A 23,849-nucleotide genomic window follows, 5' to 3' on the forward strand; every position below is an offset into this window, starting at 1 on the left:
ACTCATAGAAGACACCTGAGAAATCTAGGATTGAACAGCAATAGCATGTCCCTTCCCTGAACAAAAGGTAGTAGAAAAGATAGATGTTTTCTTTCTTGCAACAATGAGATGTGTGTTTGCTTATCTCTCTATGCCAGGGCTGCTATGTATAGCTGTGCAGGTTGTGCACTATACAAGGGTGCCACATCTGTGGGAGTGCCTTTCACATAGGAAGTGGCATAGTGGTCCCTACTGGCAGGGAGGAAGGGCGCCCTTTTCTAATGCACACAAAAGCACTGTATGGGCTAGCAGTGCCCTGCCATATGCCCTGAAAGTTATGACAGTCTTTGAAATGTCCTGGAAGGTTACCCAGATCCTGGAACTTTAGAGTTTAAAACTTTAAAACTCTAAGACCATTTAGAGTTTAAAACTTTTTTTCTTTCAGCATGCAAAGTTAATTCTTTCTGCCTAGGTATGCATAAACAACTACTTGAGCTTAGACCAGGCGTGTCAAATTCATGTCATAAAGCGAGCCGAATAGCATTCATGATGCCTGCTGAGGGCTGGAAGTGATGGTGTCATTTGGCAGGAAGTGATGTCATTAAACAGGTCAAAACCAGAAACAAGCACTCTGTAGGAACTAATTAGCTGCAAATGGCTGAAAATACACAAATCTTGATCATATTTCAAGATATGGGAGCCCAATTATTACGCGGGCCACCCTTTCAGCAGTGAGACCTCAGCATTGCTTAGCAGCCGAGAGCCCAAGGGCCAGTTAAAAAGCTTTTATGGGCTGCATCCAGCTCCTGGGCCTTATGTTTGACACCCCTGGCTTAGACTATCCTCACTTTTAGACTTTATGGTCTTGTTCAGCAGATGCACTGGAGCTGTGCATTTCGTTTGACTTCCTGAAGAACTGTCGTCTGAGTTAGACGAAAATGCTCAGTCATTTTGGGATATTTCCAGCCTTATGTGCTTTTTTGCAGCATTCATGTGTGACCGGCTTCCTGTTACTGCTTTGCAGTGGCTCTGTGCAGTTTTTTTTGGGAGAAGGGAGGCAGTCAGTAGCCCACCCTTCCCCTTCTCTCTCCCCCACCCTTTCTGAAGAATTTTCTGCAGAAAGTGCTGCTTCTCCTTTGAAATGTGCATAGTCCTTTTGCATGTGCTGCTGCTTGAGAACAGTAGTGTGGTAAACAGCAGTATTTGGCAGGCCCCTCAGTGCAATGTGGTAAGTGGGTGGGTGTGACTTTACAGCCTCTCAGATTGCGACTGGGGAAAAGTAGCTTGGAAACATTTTTCTCTTGAAAAATTGAGAGTGTAACTTCTGCCGTGAATGAAGTGTTCTCTCAATTCCGTAAATATGCCTGTTATTCAGATAAGTTGTTTCCACATGACTCAGAGTTGTTGGTGCAAATGAACTCTCTTATGACTTGTACAGATAGCAAAGTAATATAAAAGAGTGTGATCTGTAATGTGTTTGCAGTGCTAAAACACGGACTGTGCAGATGAGTAGGTGTTTATTTCACTGGAAAGTTACTGGGGTTAGCCAGCCTGCTTCTGTGATCAGTTTATAACAAATATTAGGCAGTGTGTTTTCTGTCTCTTACATCAACTAGTTCTTTCAGGTCCCTCTTATCTATGCACCTGAGTGGTATTGTCCAGAAGGGCATGCAGAGTGGTTGGATCTGAGGATGGCGGCAGTGGCATCACTAGATGGGTGTGAGTTGCACATGGTGATGCACGGGGGGGAGCGTTGACACCACTACTGACAAAAAATTTTTAAAATCTTGATATTTTTGAATAATACCATCATGTTATTTATCATCGATGTGTAATTTCATGCAGAATGCAATTAAACATCCCCCTTTAAAATATCTCTATTCTGTCAAGTTATAGCCAAAAAAAACAGCGAAGGCAGGAAAATGGTACATCACCTTACCCACTGCCCAGGGTGTTGCCCTGCCCACTGCTTGGGAGGAGGTCCATTGGTGGGGGGGTGACGTGCTGGCCAGTACGTGCTGTACTGGGTGACACCACTGGATGGTGGGGCTTAGATTTCAAACAGATGAAGGACTAACAAAATGCCTCTAAGCCAGTGTTTCTCAAACTGTGGGTCGGGACCCACTAGGTGGGTCGTGTGTCAATTTCAGATGGGCCCCCATTCATTTCAATATTTTATTTTTAATATAGTAGACTTGATGCTACCATGGTCTGTAACTGCATTTGGAGAAATGTAACAGACCTGTACTTTTAACAAGCTACTATGTATATTGTTTTAACAATGATAGTAAATGGAACTTCCTCCTGGGTAAGTGTATGTAGGATTGCAACCTTCGATTGTTAAAATTTTCCTGCTTGATGATGTCACTTCCATTCATGACCACTCCTGGTGGGTCCCGACAAATTCTGATTCTAAAAAGTGGGTCCCGGTGCTAAGTGTGTGAGAACCACTGCTCTAAGCATATGCGCTTCTCCTTTTAATGGCAAAAGCATGGACAACCCCACTTGACTAGAAAGGAAATACAGGAGAGGGTTTTCTTACGTGACTTGAGCCTTAGTATTTTTGTAGTTTGTAAAAACTTTTGAAAGATTTCATTCTGCACATTTTAAGATTTGAATATTGATAGCTTTATTTCTCACTTTTGAGTATCTTTGGACACGTTAATACCAGTTTCCATGTCTGCTAAAAATGCTGAATAACATAGATCGCAGGATTCTCTTGTGAGTGACAGTGGATTGCAGGCACTTCGATTGTGCAAAAACACTTATAACTACTATTGTGAATAATAATTTTGGTGTTTCTGTCTTTTCCTAGAAAACCACTTGCTGGGAACAATTGACTGAAGGTCTTGTACTTGAAAGACTTTTAGAAGAACAAATCTAGTTTCCACAAGGTCAAATCTGAATTAAATGGCTGATAAACAGATCAGGTAAAAGCTCTTCTTCACTGTTCTTTCAACTGTTGTCTCTAGTTCTGGTTCCTTTCTCGTTCTTTCGTATGTCTCATCTCCATTCATCACATCCACTGCTCATCCCAAAGCTTGTTCTTTTTTCTCTTTGCTCCTTTGCCTCTACTCCTTTCTTCCCTGCTACTGCCACTCTTGAGGTGAGGACAGAACACAAGGAGCTGCGTCCGTTGAAACATTCTGTTCCATGAAGTGGTCCAGTTGTTTCATGGAACAGGAACTTTCTAAAGCCACCCCCCCAATCTGTGACTTTAAAATGTGTCCATTCTAAAAACCTGGGAATGAAATCAAATATGTGTACATAATGTGAGCATTTTCCTTGACACAGAGCTCCTTGTAGCAGAGGGGAAATCATGTACAGGTAAGTTGGCTAGGCATGGCTTTGGTTTTCTGCTTTAGGAGTGATGCTTCATGAACCATTTTGAGTATGTTACTAGATTCATCTGGTAAAGTAAGTCTCAGTTAGCTTCTGAGAATTTCGGCAGGTTTCTCTTTGCAGTTGCCTTTTGATAAAAGGCCTTCTGAGTCTTCAGCTCTGCGTATGTCCAAAGTCATTATATCCTTTCTCAAAAGAGACTTCCCAGATTCATTGTTTCCTGAGAGCAGCTTTTCTTGTTTAGACAATGGGTGTTGTTTTATAACAAAGGCTTTAGGATTTTGATATTCTAATACTTGAAGGGAAAAGAGCCCCTCTTACTGGTATTTTTTATGTTTGGGGTGAGTTTATTAAGAGCAGGGTGGAGGATCAGGTGGACTGGTCTCCAAACTGAATAGAGAAATGCTAACTGTAAAATAACATTGTCAAAACATTTTGTGCTTTGACAGACATGTCTTTGGTTCAAGGAGTTGAAAACTGTGTTTGCTTTGTTTTCACTGTAGATTTAGGCAAGCACATGGATTCTTATTTTTAAAGCCAGGCAGCTGGACTCAACCGATAACACTAGTGCATGAATGGACACATGCCTTAAATCTGTTTGTAGTAATTTTGTGTCAGTTTTATGAGGTTTTAGCTGAAGAATGAGATTTTCATCATAGGTTGTACTCTGGAATGTTTTTCTGACTAAAGACCAATCTGATATAGTTTTGCATGTAGGAAAAAATCTGCACCTGCAATTGTTTAAAAGTAATTTAAACATGTACTTGGGGTACCAGCTTTGTATTCTTTGTTTACCTGTCTTTTTCTTTCTGCTTCTCTGGTCGTCTTCTGGTATCCCCAACTCCTTTCTCATTTTGAAAACCTTCAGAGTTCTTCTTGTCAGCTGACTTCAGCTGCTCATTCTTTCCCCTCCTCCTCTCCTTTCCATTGCCTGGTAAACATTCTAATACAAGCTCAGCACTGGGCATTACCAAGAATTAGATACCAACATTGTCCCCCCCCTCTCTCCCCCCCATTTCAGAAATGGGCATTCTGATCTTGGCCATCTTTTTTTTTGCTTTCAAAATCACAGAGATATGATATTTATTTAAACATATTCCCCTGCCGCTGCCCTCACACTTTTCCTCTCCAATAGGGTGTTACTCAAGGTAGCTTACAGTGGTTAAACACTGAAAAGCAATGATACAAAATTCTAGCCACTGGGGGTAGAGATGAAAACCATCAGCAGAAAGGCATCAGAGTGACTTCAAATGGCGTTTGAAACTAAGCTCCCTAAGCAAGAGAGAGAGAGTAAATGGACTTTCAGCTGCTGTCACGATGCTGGCAGAGGGAAGGTCATCCTGATCTGCTAAGGCAGGAAGTTTCACTGCCAGATGCCACCACAGAGAAAGTCCTGTCTCATGGCATCACCTGCCAAACCTCTGCTGATGGTGGAATGCACATCAAGAGTCCCTCCAACTGACCTTGGGAATGGGCCATCTTGTACAAAGGAAGTTGGCCATTAACCCAACCTTAAGGGAAATTGTAGGGGGATAAGCCATGTTTAGTCTGTTGAAGTGAAAATAATGAAGAGTCTTGTGGCTCCTTAAAGACCAACAGATTTATTGTGGTACAGTGGTGCCTCGCATAACGAAATTAATCCGTTCCGCGAATCCTTTCGTTATGCGAATTTTTCGTTTTGCGAATCGCGTTTTCCCATAGGAATGCATTGAAATTTAATTAATGCGTTCCTATGGGCAAAAAAGGTCAAAACGAAGTCAAATTTGGTTTACAAAGTGTTTATTACATGCTCTTTAAAGGCATACATACTGTACAGAGGATTTCTAAAATTTGAAGCATACACGAAATTTTTAATTTTTTAAAAAATTCGTTATGCGAAGCATGGACCTAAAAAGTTTTCGTTATGCGAAGCACGGCCAGAAACTTTCGTTATGCGAGTTACCAAACTCAATCGAAAAACTCTTTCGTTATGCGAGTTTTTCGGTGCGCGGGGCATTCGTTATGCGAGGCACCACTGTATATGTTTTTGTGGCTGGAGTCCACTTTGTCACCTCATTCATCTGATGCTTGCAGTCCTGAAAGCTTGTTTCTCAATAAATCTGTTGGCGCTGAAAGTGTCTCTGGAGTCTCTTGTTTTACAGTCTGGCTGTGGTATTTCTTTTCCTTCTGACCAAGTGCCTCTGTGTTTGTTTTTCCTCATAGTTTACCTGCCAAGCTGATAAACGGAGGGATAGCGGGGCTAATCGGTGTCACCTGTGTATTTCCTATTGACCTGGCAAAAACCCGCCTACAAAACCAGCAGAATGGTCAGAGGATGTACACCAGCATGTAAGTACTCAACATAAAACCACAGGAACTGTGGAATAACAAGTGATTCAGTATTATTATTTGCATAGCGCTTTGTGTGAACTGTGTTTCTATCTGTATCTTGTTTTAACCTTACAATAACCCAGTCAGGTATTCACTTTTAGTTGTTCATCTGTAAAAGCCAAGCCTTTTTTCATTTGCCCTCAAACAGTACATATATAAAGAATCACAACTTTGAACCCAGCACACTTGGATCCAACACTGGACTGTAATGATTTTCATGGAATTATTTTTTCTATTAGGGACCTGTGGATAGTTTTTGGTAATATTTGTATCATCTGAATCTTTATAAAAATTTGATGAACCAGTGCTCAGAGAAGGCAGAAGCTTGAGTTCCGAGATCTAAGCTAACAGTCATGTGACACTTTTTTTTTTTACTTTTTAACCATTAAATTGGTGACATTCTTGTAACTTATGGAGACCTAAACCAAGGTATAAACTCCAAAGAATTCATTGTAGAGATGTGCAGTCAGGGGAGGCATAGCCTCCCTGGTCCTGTCCTGCTCCAATGAAATTAGACTCAGAGCCTCATGTGCCTCCAGTGAAAACGGCCTCATGTACATGGAGAGATTAGAGCTTGCAGCAGGGCTACCTCTGCCTCCTCTGTGGTTGCGCACATGCTCCACTCAGAGTGATTGTGTGATCACAGGGGAGGCTGAGCGGTTACTAGAGCTTGCGGCAGTCTTTCTAAGAGATGTGGCAGTGAGAACTCGGCCTCCTTTGTGATCTGTGTGCACTGTCTGTGCACTGCAGCTTCCAGGTAGACCCCTGAATGCCTTGCAGTGTGATGTCATCACATAACTGAGCTCCATGTGCTATGCGTCCCCAGCCTTGGACCTCACCACACATCACTGGTTCATTGGGTTCCCTCTTTGCATTCTTCTAACAACCTAAGTCTTTCATTCCAGCACAGGTATCTTTTAGTTGAAGCCTATGCAAACGTCTAAATGTCTTGCTATTTTCAGAGACAGTATTTTTAATTGTTCTTATCAGATTTGGGAACTCTACTCAAACTCGAATTGCGAAAATGTGCATTTTTTGCTGATGTGGACTTGTGAATTGTGTGGGTGGAAGACTCAGAAAAACACTTGAGTTAGATGCCCCCTGACTCTGCACTTCTCCGCGCATGTGTACACTCGAGTCTTCCTGTGTCTGGGTGTGCTTGCTTACAGTTTTCACAGTGTTATAAACCTCGTGGGGCCATCATTCAGACCAGGCGAGCAGCAGGGAAGTTCCAGCTGGGAGTCAGGGAAGGGTTAATGTTTGCTTTTACATGAGGGGAGGGGGGAGCAAGCTCTTTTCCCCATCTCTGATGGGAAGGAAGGAACCTATAATCATTGTATGGAGGATGGGAGGTTTGATATTTTCTTTGGCTGAGAGAGGGCAGAAGGAGGCACCCAGGTGGGTTCTTGCCTTACGATTGACTAGAGAAGCCCCGGGAAGAGGCTGGTAAGCGGGGGGGGGGGGCAGTTCATAATGATCACACTTGCCAGATGCGTGGCTCCATTGTTACTTGGACTCTTATCCCTGACTGTGTTTCAGGTGAGGTGGGTCAGCATGTGCTGCTCAGTTAGCTGCACTTCCCCCCTCCCTTAGTCATCTTGCTGAAGATGAGAAATGTAGCCATGCTAAAGTACACCTTTTAATGACCTTTGATTGTTTGCCATGAAACAGCATGCAGGGCTGTATTCCTCCTCAAAAAACCTCAACTCCTCCAGAAGAGTAAAGCCCTTGCATCATAGAATGAAATGTGGCTGAAACCCTGAATAATGGTATTTTATTTATTTCAGAACTTTTATGGCCCATCTTTCCTCTTACATTTTAAGGCACCCTAGATGGCTAATGGCAAACATTTTTTTAAAAATGCAATTAATATAAAAATAGCAGAAAATTACAATTAAAAAGCAGCAGCTGAAAAAAAAATAAGAGAAGCCGGGTGACCAAACTAAAGGGGAAAAAACCAAACAAAATAAAGAGGTTTTTAGCCATCAGCAAGAGGTTTGTAGGGAGAATCCAGTTTGTAAATCAAGTGGGATGGAGTTCCAAAACTGTGATGCAAGCAGAGAAGATTCTTCCCCTTGTTTCTGCCAGCCTTGCCTCGGCTAATGACAGCCCATGTAGTCCTGTCAGGTGACCTCAGGGGGTGGTTTGTCTCATTCAGGAGGAGGGGGTCCTTCAAGTATCCTGGCTACTAATGTTCTGCTATCTCCCCTTCCCCCTTACCTTTCTTTTCAACAGGTCTGACTGCCTCATTAAGACTATCCGCTCTGAAGGTTATTTTGGCATGTATAGAGGTAAGTTGTTATAAGGTAAACCTCATTGAAGAAAGATGAATTGTTATATCTGGATTAGGATTGTCATCTTTTTTTCTGATGGAGCTCCTCCACCATTTAGCAGTTGCATCACAAATAGAAATTCAGCAGAGGAAACTTTTTCTCAGGAGATGTTATGATGGGAAAAGTTTCATCAGTTGAATTTCTACTTGTCAGGTAGCTGTTAAAAGTCAGATAGCTCTTGCCAGAAAAGAAGGTGGTAATTCCAGTCTGGCCCTCCAAATGGGAACTGAACAGATTCTCCAGAGGTTCTAGGGTGGCTCAGTCTTGTGCATCTCTTGTGCAGGTAGGGTCAAATGATCAAGTTGTTTCAAGGGGGAGGGGCTCTTCCAGGTTCTCCAGATAGGACTAACTATCTGGAAGTCCCCCCCACCCCATGTAGCAAAAGGAAGAGGAATATAAGCACAAGAACAAGAACCAGCCCTTGATGGGAATCTGTATAACTTACGTACAAGGTGGGGGAACCTGCCAAATTCCCTGCTTCCCCAGTCCTGGCTGGATTTGTGTATTTTCCAGAAACTGAAGAATTTTTGCAAATGTTACATTCTCATGCAGTGGTTTGGTCTGTGTTTTTGATGTGTAGGTGTCCCAGTCAAGAGCAAAAGACCTCTCGCTCTATTTGGACTGAAGCTTCTATTTGTGTCCTGTTCTCTCCGACCAGACAACAACACTCTTACAGTTTGGATTATGCCCTAAATGAATCTTTTTTTTTTAAATCCAGAGTCTGATTCAACCAGTTCCTGGCTAGAAAAAGCTAGTGTCATCAAAAGCAAATATTTTCCTAACAAGAAACTGCTTGCAATAAGCATTACAGTGGGAAAATATTTAGTTTGGGTTTAGTTAAAGCACTAACGTTCTTTATTTCAGAGTTTGCTGTTTTTATACATTCAAAATTCCGTTATATGTCTGGCAAAGTTCATGTGATCAGCAATTGATTATGGCAGTGAGTTCTTAATCCTAGGGTTGCTGCTTTCCTTCTTTTCTCCTAAGCAGGGTTCCTGTGCTTTTACCAGCTGCATGAGAAGCAGAGATCCAGGACCTAAAGCTTTTCTAATCACTGTTGTCTGCATGCCAGGAAGAGCATTTTATCTGCTGAATTTCTGCTTGTCCTGCAGCTGTTAAAGGTATGAGAGTCGTGCCAAGAAAAAAGTTGACAGCTCTAGCCGAGGAGAAGAGGCATATCTCAAATTAACTGATTTGCCTTTGGTTCATCCTCTGCATCTTGTCAGATTTGTGTGTTACTGTGTGTGGTCAAAGATCAGACATGTCTTTGATTTCAAACAGTTGTAAACCTTGAAGTTATTCATGTGGATAGAATGGTGTCTCTATAATTCAGATTCATTCATTTATAGTAGGCTAGAACTGCAGGGTGTGCAAATATTTATCTGTTTCTGAAAAGCATTTCTGCAGAATTCCATGGTCAGATCTGCTTGGCAACACAGAGAAAATTTACCACTGACAGTTTAATTATTTAACTATATGAATCAAAGTTTTGGTACAGCAGTCTTTGAAGGTTTCTGCTCCCAAGAGAGCAGGGTCCTACTAGTTCTTTGTTTTCTTCCTAGGAGACGGATAGTTTTGTGATAATGGGAATAGCTGATTGGCTGTTGTGGCAAACTGTTCTTCCTGCCAGTGTGCTAATGGGGGAGGAGAGGTGCACGATGCCAGTTCTGTGTTAGGATTGGCTGACTGAGAAGTTGAGCAGAGGGCAGTCTATAGATAGTGACGCAAATAGCCGAAAAGAATCTGTACAAATACAGCTATCTGGCTTTGCTGGTGTTTTGGTCTTGTCAAATTCACTGCAACACAAACAGTGAATTTGGATTTCACTGAGTACCAGACTCATTGTTGGCTGTCTACCCTTTTTTTATGGGCTGGGAGAATACACAGGCAGAAAATGTAGAACTTTCCTGTAAATCAAGAAAAGGTGGATTCCTTTGCAACTCTCCATACTCAGATTAATCTTTGGATAATGATGGCATGAAACTTGGCCTGAGGCCTGCCTTGTTTCTGCCTCACTTTGCATTGTGAACCTGGCAGTCGGAACCTTTGCCATGCTGTCCTCACTGCAGACAATTGTAGCAGTGTACACAGTAGGCAGCCATCCTTCTTACTAAGAATACCTTTGTCATAATCTCTGGGCTTGCACGTTAACAAACTATTTCTAGCTATTGGGAATATAATGTGGCCTTATTTAACTTGAATGCATGATTATTTATATACTTTTGGTAGCTGTTCTGTAACCCCATTTGATTGTGTCATCCAACAGCCTGCAGCTGGTGTATGCAGATGCTAAATTCCTTTCCCATAAATTTTGTGTTGGCTCTAAGTTTATTTTCAGCCTGTTTGCCTGGGAGGTCAAATAGCTGTAGAAAATTGGCACAACTTTAGCCCAAATTCAGTGATCAGAACAATGCATATTAGGGAGTTTTATTAATGCCTCTGCATTTTTTATCCGTTATTCTGATCACAAAAATATATTTTTTTAAAAAAAATTTGAAAGTTTATGGTGGAGAATTGGATGTCAAAGAGAAGATGCACATCAAACACATTGAGGTGCAGTAGATAATTTGGGCAGTGAAGAGCTATATGAGGTTTGAGATTATGCCCCCTGAGCTCTAATTGCTGGAGAGCCATGCCAATTTTAGCAGAAACTGTCTCAATAGGCACTAGAAACTTCGCTTTCTGTGTTCTTTTCATTTTTCTTCCCTTATTAAAAACTGTACCAGGGCTATTACAGCACAGTGGGATTGTTTTAACACAGAATTCCTTGACTGTCAGCTAAATGAATTTACAAATGTATTGTTGGATCTAAATGGTTAAGATAGCAGACTGGCTGTGTGAGAGAAAGTTAAAAACTTTCCTAAGGGTTCTTTTCCAGCTAGGTGAAGACTCATCAGGCTAGGCTACATTTGTTTCAGGAACTTCTTATTTTATTAAAACAGTTGTTTTGTCACTAGTTACTCAACATCCCTGACCCATCTACACAGGAGCAAGCCCTATTGACCATGAAAGAACTTACCTCTGAGTAGACACAGACAGAACTGTGCTTTGAGCCAGGAATGGAGTAGAACAGGCACCCAGAACATAGAGAATTCAAACCTTTTTATACTTCATTCACTCCCAATTCCTTTTGCATATGCATCATTACAAGAAAATCTGGCTTTGTACCAAATAAGGTAAGGTTCTACATTTGGACCTATCAGAACCTAAAACAATACCTGCTTCTTTGAGTAGGTATACATATTCAACCAATAACCTATGCATATTCAAGAACATAGCATCTAGCATCTTTTTTCCTGACAATTTACTGCTGCATTCCAAAGGAAGGGGCACCTATTCCTGAGCTTGCACAGATTTCTTATCTCCTTTGCTCAGGATATCCTTTGGAATGTGGGAATACAAGATTTTCAGTTTCTCATGGGAATGCTTTTTTCTCATTCTACCAAACTAAATCAATAACTTATGAAAGTACAATGGATTACACAATGCAACTCAATAATCAACCAAATCAAATGATTAAAAATGAGTTATGATAGGATCACCAACAAATCGTGACTGCATTTCCTCCAGCAAATTGTGACTGCTGTATTGTATGTACTGTAAACGTTACTTCAGGCTTCCAAAATATTATGTGTCTATTTAAAGTAATTATCTAATTGAAAGGTAATACCTGTCAAAAAGGACTTGATTACCAGGGACTGTGCTGGAAATGGGTTTGTGGACTTGCTATTTTGACAAGTCCTTTTTTCTTTCCAATGTGACTAATCACACTGATTCTGAAAGCATTATGGTCATCTCATCATTCCATTGAATTACTGTATTGGTTTTAGGTGTCTTTATTCAGCTAAAAGTTGTAGTTCTTTGCACTGTACTTCTGACGACTGAAGAAACAGATAAAAGTGATGGTTTGCATTGTAAAGCAATTGCCATTACCCAGAAGTTTGCAATCTATAATAAAATGCCAAATTCTTACTGCATTGGTTACTCTTTTGGCATAGGCTGTGATCCCTCTAAGAGAGAGGAGGACCAGTGCTTTTTTTCTTAGTGTTTTAGCAGTGCCTAACAATTTGGTATAAAATTGTAAATGGCTTGGTCTTTCAGAAAATAGGACATAAAATGGGCAGAAGGCTCTGGGTCAACTTCTATAGGGATAGAAGCATGCATGCTTTCAGTTTGCATAGAAATTTTCAAAATTCAAGGTGAAAAGCTCTATGGAATTCCCTGTCTGAGATGTGGCAGGTCCTTTTGCTGCCAATCAAAAGGTAATGGGGGTAGTGGGGGAAAGTGTACCTTTCTCAAAGGGCCTTGGTTGACCTGCTATGATGCTGCCTGGTGTTATGGTTGGCTGTCCAGATAGTTGGTTGTCCAGGTATTTCCAGGTAATTTTTTTTGAGGGAAGGTGCTGCTGGTAGATTAATACTGATCTTTATGTGCTTAAATGCTTATATTGTAACCTGCCCTGAGTGCAGGAGAAGAGTAGGGTGTACATTTTAAAAATAAAATTAATTAAAACGAGTGTCTGTATAACTCAAGAGCATGTTTATCTCCACCAACTTAAATGAGTCAAACAAAATATTGCACATTATTTTGTACCTTCCATGGTTAAGTGTCAGATTCATGAGTAGACATGAGTTCAGTTTGCCTCTTCGGTTCTGCTGTGGTTAAATAGTGGTAATGATTTCTTTTTCCTAAGGATAGAATCACTGTACTGCTTTATCCCAATTATTCTGACCTGACCAGAATCAAGTACTTTTAATGGCTGTCTTGTATAATAAGTACACTGGTGCCTGGCAGAATTTTCCAAATGTTGATCTATTTTCCTAAATATAAACAAATAAAACAATATCATCTTAATACCACTTTACACGTCAGGATTCTGTGTTGAACAACATTTTATAGTATGATATACTTTAATTAGAAGCTTGGGGATTTTGTTAAATAGCAGGGACCAGATAAAACATTTAGTAGAGCAACAAGTCAATGAGGTGGTTATTCTTGATTGGCTATAATCTGTCAGAGGTTTATGGGGCTGTTAGCAAAAACCTTGTAAAGTGCTAGTTTTATGGTGACTTATTTGTTCTGCCTCCCCGCACTTTGTTGGCATCTGAAGACTGCACAACCTTATATATGAGCATTTCTGCTTCTGAGCTGTAGTAAATTAGACAACATCTAGATCAGGACGCCAACACAGGAGTGGTGCTTTGGTGGATAAAATATTGGACTCAGTAGGAACCTATTTGTCTTTCCCTGGTGATTTGCAGCCTTTATGGGTTCCTGAGGACATGGATTATGTTTTTTTTCCCCTTTCTATCAAGCAGCTTTGCTGAAAACATAAAAGCTTTAGAAGAAAAGCGCAGATGGGAGTTTTTTTTTCCTGCATTCTAATTTATTTTTTCCTTGCTTCTAATTTATTTTGGGATTTAAAATATTGACCCCAAATGTATCTCATTATGAGGTCAGTCACGCATATACACACAGAGTTCTGTCATGCCATGTGATTCATCAGATTTGTTGTTTTGATTTCTGAAAAGAATTAAACTGGGAGACTGTCAAATGCAAAATTATTTCTAGTGCCAGCAAGAGAGAATGTACTTGTCTTGTCCACGAGTTACTTAGAGCAGTGGTTCTCAAACTTTTAGCACGGGGACCCACTGTTTAGAATTACAATCTGTTGGGACCCACCAGAAGTGATGTCATGACCAGAAGTGACATCATCAATATAAACTTCTAACCTAAGCCATGATCAGCCAGAGGTTGCCTTACACAGTGCGCTCATGCTGTTATTTTGCATTCGGACTTACATTCGGATTCAAACATTCCAACTCAGAAGTCAAAGTAGAGTGCAGATTTGGATCCTTCTCCAACTACATCGTCCTATTCCCTTTCCAGTGTCCCATCTACCCACCTGATCAAGGCAAAGCACCACGTCTCTCTTCCCCTGGGAGCCTGCCTTGCCCAGCAGCTCTGTACTCTATGTTCTCAGCTCTGTGTTTTCATTGGCAGCTGAGCTAGGTACTTTGCAACCTACCTGAAACTGGCTCACAGCCCACCAGGTGGGTCCTGATCCACAGTTTGAGAAATGCTGATCTAGAGAATAGAGATATATAGGTTTAACATACTATGTGCTAAACCTGCCATTCATAATTACTGAGGGGCAATCCTGTTTTGTATCTTGAAGATTGTGGAAAGTTGTAATTGCAACCTAAGCACTCTCTATAGCTATGCCTATTTGGGGCACTTTCCCGACAGATTGATTTCTCCTACTGCATGCCCCCAAGTGGTATTGGAGGCCATTGTGCCAGTTAAAAATTTTCCCATCACCTTGTGATGTGAAGATCAGATTGAAGTATTCAAATATAGAAATATTGAACCCATGATTCTTATGTCATACAGTGTTCCAAGGCAGGTAACAAAAAAACTGTAGAAATCAAAACAATAGTTCAATTGAATGTTGAAGATATAGAGGTATTGATAACCAAATCCTAGTAGGAGGGTGTGAAATTTACCATGTAGTTCTCCAGTTGCTACCTACACCTAACCTTATGGGACATTGTTTCTCCAGAAATACAGGGCCTTCCTTAACAGCGGTACGAGAGGCAACCATCTCATCTGATAAGGACTGTCCTCTCTACATTCTCAGAAACTGTTCTGAGTTCTACATTCTACATTCTGAGAATGTTCTACATTCTCAGAAACTGTATCTGTTGCATTTCTCCTTGCTCTGCAGCTGATGGGGCACAGAAATGCTGCCAAAAAAGCTTGTATGCCCTTCTGTGGCCACAAAATTCATTATTTATGTGTTTATTTTAAAAAATTGTATCTTGCCTTTACCTTGCCAAAGTGGCTTACAAAAAATTTCCATAAAAACATACAATATATAGAAGCAAAAATTCCCAACCCTGTCCCTCATCCTGAATCACAGCTGCTTCCTTGTCGTCATTCCACAGCTCCCCTAGAACTCAAGGACAGTTGCCACAGCTCTTAAGAGGTATTGCTGTTCTTGGCTCTGGGAGAAGCCAAGGGTCAAAGAGAAGAGGGAAGGGGCCAACACTGGGGAGTTTTTCAGACAAAAACTCTGACAGCCAAAAAGCACTGTGACAAATCCTGAGTCACGATTTCATGAACAATTTACTTGGGAATGCCCGTTTTCTCTGTAATCATTCTCTCAACCATCGATCACGGTTGAGAACAGACTTCACTGCATCCACATTCTGTTCCTTTTTTGATGAAGAGGGTGTCCTGATCGTTGTTCATCTTCAACACCTTCTCGTCCTTCCTTGAAGGCCTTGTGCCATCAGTACACTTGTGCAGATGATAGCACAACTTTTCCATAAGCTTTCCTCACCATTTCCAAAGTTTCTGATGCACTTTTACCGAATTTCACACAATTTTATCGCGTACTGCTGTTCCTAACTCGCTTGCATTTTTCTTAATACGAGGCACTTGAACAGGGTGTCACAAAAAAGAATGTCTCGACTTTCACAGGGCTGGAATGCAACTGATCAGTGTTCTAACGTATACCTGACACCCCACCCCAAGTCACCTTGGCCAGCTTCTCCCTTCACAGAGCCCTTCTTGAGCAAGGGACTTCATTCTCATTACTTTCTGAACACACCTCATATAAGGACCCAATAGACTTGGCAAATCTGGGTGGCTGAAAAATCCAAGAATTCTTTTTTTGGGTGGTCGCAGGGAGAGATACTTGAGTGAACATAAGATTCAGAGGCAGTTAAGTGTATAAACATGTCCTTAAAGAGGTTGCTCAGGAGGTGTCTCTTGCCCTACTCTCGTGCTTCAAAGCCTCTTGGCGCCTTCTGATATAAAGGGCTTTATCGGTCCCGGATGGTTTGAAGCAGTAGGTGGAAGGGGGAATTATTTCATGAGAAAAGGCAACAACAAATGCTTGCCCCCCCCTTCCACAAATGGTTCAGGTCTCCCTTGTGTCACTAATTATGCTTTTCTGTGTTATCCAGAGTAGTGCACAGTTCATAATGCCCTTTCCAGTGTAGGAATTTGCTGCCAGTTGCTTTTAATAATTGATAACTTACATTCACCATCTGCATGTCAAGTGCTGTTTATATATCAGAGGACAGAGCTGGGCATGCTCCTACGCTGGTTGAAACTGTCCTGAAAAAAGTGCTTTGGAGTGGCTTGCTGCAAGCAGACTGGAAGTGTGTACTGAGCAAGTTGTCCTTTGGACTAACTGGTCTGAACCACAGTAAAGGTCAGCTTGCACTCTATGGTCACATGTGTGCACATACATGTGTTTGTTAATGTTGCAGCTGCTAAATGAAAGCCTGGTGCATCAAGGAGTCCAAAGTCCTGCTCAGCCAGGACTTTGGCTGAGTTCTGGTGACTTTATTAGGTGACTTCGGGTCAGTCATTCTCTCTTAGCCTAACTACCTCACAGGATGTTGTGAGGATGAAAGAAGGGGGCACATACGTAACCACTCTGAGTTCTCAGCAGAAGAACAATATATAATATATAAATGTAATAAAGAGGTCTACCTGGAGTTTCTCAAGATACCAAATACTTAGCAAAGAGCACACACATACAGCAATCTTTACAACAACCCTGCAAAAGCAATCAGTGGCAGTATTCTCTTGGAGAGGGAGAGAGAACTTCTTTGTGGAAAAGCAGTATATAAATATCCCTAATATTATTACTAGGGGCTTTCCCCACCCAGTTCAGCTTCCGGCGCTGGAACAAGTCTGCTCAGATCTGCACCAGTAATCTCGCTGGCACAAGTCCAAATTGAGCTGGGAAGGTAAATTGAGGCCTGGAAGGGAGATGAGATATCGGCTGCCACAGATACTGCCCCCTTCCAGCTCTCATTCCACCTTGTCTCCTCCCCATTCCTCTTCATCCCGCCCCGGCACTGACTTACTGGTGCCAGGGGCCATGGAGGATCCGCTGGGGGGCCTGCTATGGCTGCTCTCTGCTTGTAGTGGCGGCCCAGCTCCTTTGCTGACATGTCATGTTTGCAACCACCCTAAAGTGCCTTGCACCACCAGCTAGTTCCAGTAGTATAAGGTTGCCTTAGGACAGGCCTGTAGCCAGGATTCTAGAGATGGGGGGGTGACTATTTTTTCAGGGGGGGCAATTATGTTGGGTATCTATACTGGTGTGCAAAATGAAGGGATAAGTGCGGAGAAACATCAAAGACCCGTAACTCCCCCAAATTTCATGAAGAGAAAATATTTTGGGGGAGTTATTGAAACACGCATTCATTATCTGTAAAGCAATGTAACAATAATTTGCATAGAATCAATGCATCTCTGTATGCAATGTAAAATGTGTTTGTCTACATAGAAATAACATGCAACATATCCTTTCATTTTACGCACCAGCACAATACACAGGTTTGCATCCCTGCAAAAGTAAAACATATCACTGTGATACAGGTAGTATTTGCTTGTACTGAAAGCCTTTCATTAGCTGACGACACATTGCTGATACATTGAAACATACTGAAATAAACATAAAAGCAAGAGGAAAGATATGCAAGTCAAATACAGTAATGCCATTGGAACATTAGTTTTTTACAATATTCATTACATTTAAAAAGCAAAATACAGAAGATTTGAATTATTGAATCTACCTAGTAGAGCTGAATTCTCCTATCTTTCTGAGAGCTGAATCTCCTTAGAATCAGGGGTGGATCCAGTGTCTGTATGGGGGGGGGGCCTTGAGCACTACCTTTGGAGCCCAGTTCTACCAGGTGGATAGATCTGGGCTCCAGGTCTACCAACTAAGTAGACCTGGATTCCGAATTGAGCTTATAGCCCCTGTGGCTATTTGCTGGGTGGGTAGACCTGGGCTCCCGCCTGGACATCTACCTGCTGTGTAGACCTGGGCTCCCATCTGGACTTGAAACCCAGGTCTACCTGCTGGGTGTACCTGGGTGTTGCCAAAAGGGCTGTTTTGTTTAGGGGAAGTATTACACTGCCCTTATTGGAACATACGGATCGTAGGCTGGATAACAAGGTGGCATAATGCAGAGAAATTCCTTTTTGCTTAAAGAGGAGACTGAGAGAAAGATAACTTTCAACAAAAGATTTTGGTTTATTACAAAAGAACAAAGGTAAAAATAATGCACATGGAGAAATATTTCTTGGTCATAATGCTTGTGTCAATGTGCCTAGCTTTCATGGTGGTTGCGTGTGAAGAGTATTTGGTGCATCTGAGGAAATCAGAAAAAGGAAGGGTTGTAGGGAAGGATTTTAGTGGTCCCTGCTCTGCCAACCCCAGCTGCTAACTAAAGTTGGGGAGAAAAGGGGGGGAGAAGAAGGGAAAGAGTTCCAGGCACAAGATAGTTACCTGTCCTGTAGAGCAGCTGGAGTGGGGGGGGGGAGAGTGCTGTGGAGAGGACCCTCTGACACAACACAGATGTGTTGGGCCTTGGAGAGAGAGAGCATGTGAGAGGAAACCTCTTATAAGGGGTTGGGAGACAGACTGAGCTGGATGGTAGCTTAGTTGCTAACAAGGCTGGGTGCTTGGAGTATGTATACATTTGAATGGGGATCAGGATGTCAGTTATCCAGTGGGGTCAATGGCTGGCTTCCTAGAAGGGGGAACTTACAAAGACTGAGTGGAAACAATACCAACACAAGGCAGTTCAAGTTCGCATACAGTAATGTAGGGGATGCTTAAACAGTGATTGGATTAAAACACAAGACTTCCTCCCATAATGTGTGACTGTGGGGGGGGGGCGGGTTGTGTAACCATGGGCTTCTGTGTAGGTACAGTACAATGAATCAGTAACACCACAATCATTTGCATAAACAGTGATTGGATTAAGTCACAAGACTTCCTCCCATAATGTGTGACTATGGGGGGTGGTGGTTGGGTAACCACGAGCTTGTGGCTTGACTAGAGTTCTGGAAATGTGGCCTGTATGCTGGGAGAACAGTTTAGCTTGCTTGATATTATAACCCGATATATAGAAAATCACAGCTAAAAGGCAAAAGGGGATTTTCATGTAACATGGGTTCCCGACTGAGTTTATAGCCTCTGTAGCTATTTGCTGGGCAGGTAGAGCTGGGCTCCCACTTGGACTTGGAGTCCAGGTCTACCTGCTTGGGTAGACCTGGGCTCCCAATTGAGCTTATAGCCTACATAAGAACATAGGAAGAGCCCTGCTGGATCAGGCCAAAGGCCCATCTAGTCCAGCTTCCTGTATCTCACAGTAGCCCATCAAATGCTTCAGGGAGCACAAAAGACAGCAAGACAAAACATGTGTCCTGGTGCCCTCCCCTGCATCTGGCATTCCGAGGTAGTCTGCTTCTAAAAGCAGGAGCTTGCACATACCTTTCATGACTCGTAACCCATGATGGACTTTTCCTCCAGAAATTTGTCCAATCCCGTCTTAAAGTCATTTAGGTAAAATGCTATCACCACTTCCTATGGCACAAAGTTCCATAGACTAATTAACATGCTGGGTAAAGAAATATTTTCTTTTATCTGTCCTAACTCTCTCAACACTCAATTTTAATAGATTTCCCCTAGTTCTGTTGTTATGTGACAGGGAAAAGGGTATCTCTCTCTATCTGCTCCATCCATCCCCTGCATAATTTTTTATGTCTCAGTCATGTCCTCCCTCAGGCCTCTGTGGCTATTTGCTGGACTTGGAGCCCATGTCTACCTGCTTGGGTAGACCTGGGCTCCAAATTGAGTTTATAGCTTCTGTGGCTATTTGTTGGTGGGTAGACCTGGGCTCCCATTCCAACCAATCTCCTTGGCACTCACCTAGTGGGTGTTTCCCTGATACCTGATTTTGCTCTCCATCCTGATGTGTGCCCTTTCCTGCTGGCAGGACAGTTGGGGTGGGGGTATGCACCCATGGCCTCCCCTGGATTCACCCCTGCTTAGAACCTTTTCCACACTTAAGTTCTTGATTCTCTTGAGCTCAAATGCTTTCCATGCTTTCTCCACCAGAAAAGGGTCTCCCCAGCCCCAAACAGCAGCCATTAATTTTAAAAATATGTCTCAAAGGCAAAAACCCCACCATGATTTTGCCAAACAGAAACATTTCTCTGTGTGCCCCACAGCAATACCTTCGTAGTAATTAGCATGTTCCACAGTAGAATAGCACCCTCCCCACACCCTCTGCCAGTACAAGTAGAAATCTCTCCCTACCTTCCTTGTAGCTTCTCTTGACCAGCCCTGCTCTCCATGTGCTCTGGATGGGGGCAGGGTGACCAGAGGTCATAACTCCCAAGGAGCCCTCCAGGACCCTGTTTTGCTCACTCTACATGCACTCTCTCTCTCCCCCCCACCCCATCCTGCCAGAAGCACCAAGCCTTCTTTCCTCCTGAGCATGAAAAAAGTTGCAAAAAGGGCATCAGATGACCCCCAACTGATGCCATACTAGACAGAAACAGGCCCAAACAGCTGAAATGGTGCATCCAAAATCTCCTGCCTGCTCACCCCCAAATGACACCAGACTCAGCAGCAGCCTTCGGGGTCCTGCAAAGTGCTTGCACAGCCACTCAGCTCACAGGAGGGAAATGGAAGGCACTGAACACATTCCCTCCACGCTTTTTCATGCCTGCCTCTCTGGTGTCCTGTGACTATCAGCAGGTTGCTATGGTTGTCCCCTAAGGTGAGTTACTGAGCAATAGCGCTTGAGCCAATTGGAGGAGTCTGACTGCAGGGAGGGGCTGAGCTCTCAAGGAACAGAAGCTAAATTGAAGGACATTCAGCCACATTTACATGACAAGTCTGGAAAAAATGCCAGGGGGGGCAAAGCCCCCCTGGCCCCCCTAGCTATGGCCCTGCCTTAGGATTGGGCTGCCCATTGCTGTAATCACTCTATGTAATGAAATTGGGGCATTTATCTGTTCTTTATGAGGAACAGTGAGGATTATGTAAGGGCTTCTGCATAATACAGATATTGCCATCTGTGGTTCACCCACCTCTCAGTGCCTTACGAATATCTTTGCACAGCACAGGTGGTGGGTAAAGGAACAAGTATTGATGCAGCAAGCACCACTATCCGTGTCGGTGAAAATGAATTCCAGTGCTAGCTACCATTGTAACATTGCTTTTGTTCATCATGTGGCTCCTAGAACTAGACTGTGGTTTTTACTGACGATTTGATAGTGCATCTTCTCTCCCAGGCTTATGTTCTGGACAAGGTTGAATGCTAGAGTCAGTGCAAAATTTTGAACCTTTAATGCCATTTAGGGCACAATCCTAAGCAGGTCTACTCAGAAATAAGTCCTATTTTGTTCAACGGGGCTTACTCTCAGGAAAGTGTGGTTAGGATTGCACTCTTTCAGTGTACTCTTAATGTTCTGTTCTTTGTGTATTTTGTCCAGGTGCTGCAGTGAATCTGACACTAGTGACTCCAGAAAAAGCCATCAAGCTAGCTGCCAATGATTTCTTCCGACATCATCTTGCCAGAGATGGGTAAGTGAAGTGGAAGGTGACGGGCCAAATAGATGCTAGTAGTGACACTTGCCCTTTTTGCCAGTATAAGTACTGTAATGCATTTTTTGGGGTCTTTACATTTGTGTATTTGTCTGTAGGACAGAGACAAATCTCTCTTTATTGGTGGGCGGGGGAACAAGTGATGCAACTTTTCAATTATTATGGAGCTGACTTGTCCCTAATTGGTAGAGGTCAATGGTCAAGGTGATATTCTGTTCTTGTTCAGGAAAGACTGTGAGTTGCTTCGGAGCTTTGAGAACAAAGGAGGTGTCTGGGTAGGCTGGTTTGTTGTAATTCACATGGCCCAGCACAGAGAGATTACTTTGAGAATCGTATTTAAAACTTTTCAGAAACCACTGCAAAGGGACTAACTTAACATTCACTACTTTTATTTGTCTAAATCAAGATGTGAAGGTTGTTGTCCCCAAATAGCTCCTGTTTATGCTGTCTGTAATCTTGGGCATTCACATTTTGCCATGTCACATTCTTATTCCTCCCCCTCCTCAACCCTATGTTTTGCTTTGTTTTTATGATTAACGTCCACACTGATGAACAGTTTTGATGAATTCAGAAGCTTGCCAATCATTCCATTTGGATGATCAAAGAGAGTTGCTAAGTAATAGTGAGGCACTTGCCTTTCTGTTCACTTGCATTTGTATTTCACGGGACCTTTACATTTTAGAGAGCAGGGAAGTCATTCTGCACATTTGATTAAAATGATGTTTGAGGATTGAAAGTGAAAGCCATCCCCAGAAGACACTTTCTCATCTTCCCAAAATAGCCCATGATCCCAACCAAGGTTACATTCTCATGGGCATTATGGTAGCAAAGTATCTAGAATGGATAAGGAGAACTTAATGGAGGGACGAACCATAGCTCAACAGAAGAACGTCTGTTCTGCATGCAGAAGGTCCCAGGTTCAGTCCCTGGTATCACTAGGTAGGGCAAATTGTTGTGTGAAACTTCAGAGAGCCCCTGCCAGTCGGTATTGGCAATATCTAGATAAACCAATGGTCTGATTCAGTGTAAGGCAACTTCCTGTGGTGTTATGGATGTAGTACCTGTAATTATTCCATTTAACTGTTGATGGGTCTTTCATTCCTGCCACTAATTTCTGCTTTCTATCTGCGGCATCAGAGCCAGATGGGAGTGGGCCTTGGGACAAAGTCTGGCCATGGCCCCGTCCCCACTTACTTCCATGATGCATATACACACACAAAACACATGGGGCACACCATCCACAAGCTTATTGACAATGGGTGGTACACAACAACAGTTTGGGCAAATGCTCCCCCTCCCATCACTGAAGGCTAGAAAGAGGAGAAGCCTTTTGACCACAATTCATACAACAGCTCCCTCTTCCACCCTCCTCATGGGCCAATGGACTTTCTCCCAAAGTTCATGTGATGATGACCTCACAGATACATAGCTTTATGTTCTAAAACAGCAGCCTATAGGGTAGTGCAATTAAAATATAATACAGGTAGAAATCCTTTCATTTTAACATAAGAACATAAGAACAGCCCCACTGGATCAGGCCATAGGCCCATCTAGTCCAGCTTCCTGTATCTCACAGCGGCCCACCAAATGCCCCAGGGAGCACACCAGATAACAAGAGACCTCATCCTGGTGCTCTCCCCTACATCTGGCATTCTGACTTAACCCATTCCTAAAATCAGGAGGTTGCGCATACACATCATGGCTTGTACCCCATAATGGATTTTTCCTCCAGAAACTCGTCCAATCCCCTTTTAAAGGCGTCTAGGCTAGACGCCAGCACCACATCCTGTGGCAAGGAGTTCCACAGACCGACCACGCGCTGAGTAAAGAAATATTTTCTTTTGTCTGTCCTAACCCGCCCAACAATCAATTTTAGTGGATGTCCCCTGGTTCTGGTATTATGTGAGAGTGTAAAGAGCATCTCCCTATCCACTCTGTCCATCCCCTGCATAATTTTGTATGTCTCAATCATGTCCCCCCTCAAGCGTCTCTTTTCTAGGCTGAAGAGGCCCAAACGCCGTAGCCTTTCCTCATAAGGAAGGTGCCCCAGCCCCGTAATCATCTTAGTCGCTCTCTTTTGCACCTTTTCCATTTCCACTATGTCTTTTTTGAGATGCGGCGACCAGAACTGGACACAATACTCCAGGTGTGGCCTTACCATCGATTTGTACAATGGCATTATAATACTAACCGTTTTGTTCTCAATACCCTTCCTAATGATCCCAAGCATAGAATTGGCCTTCTTCACTGCCGCCGCACATTGGGTCGACACTTTCATCGACCTGTCCACCACCACCCCAAGATCTCTCTCCTGATCTGTCACAGACAGCTCAGAACCCATCAGCCTATATCTAAAGTTTTGATTTTTTGCCCCAATGTGCATGACTTTA

General features: G+C 42.7%; 1 protein-coding gene across 1 annotated transcript in view; it reads left to right on the plus strand.

The window, feature by feature from the left end:
• Window positions 1-23,849, plus strand: part of SLC25A22 (solute carrier family 25 member 22) — an 85,212-nt gene that overhangs the window by 41,172 nt on the left and 20,191 nt on the right. Inside the window, exons 2-5 of the mRNA XM_066610466.1 lie at window positions 2,795-2,909; window positions 5,524-5,649; window positions 7,927-7,982; window positions 21,348-21,438. Coding sequence (XP_066466563.1) covers window positions 2,890-2,909; window positions 5,524-5,649; window positions 7,927-7,982; window positions 21,348-21,438 — 293 coding nt within the window. The 5' untranslated portion in view covers window positions 2,795-2,889. The remainder of the gene's footprint in view (window positions 1-2,794; window positions 2,910-5,523; window positions 5,650-7,926; window positions 7,983-21,347; window positions 21,439-23,849) is intronic.

This window comes from Tiliqua scincoides, chromosome 1 (genome assembly GCF_035046505.1).
Source record: "Tiliqua scincoides isolate rTilSci1 chromosome 1, rTilSci1.hap2, whole genome shotgun sequence".
Classification (NCBI taxonomy): domain Eukaryota; kingdom Metazoa; phylum Chordata; class Lepidosauria; order Squamata; family Scincidae; genus Tiliqua; species Tiliqua scincoides.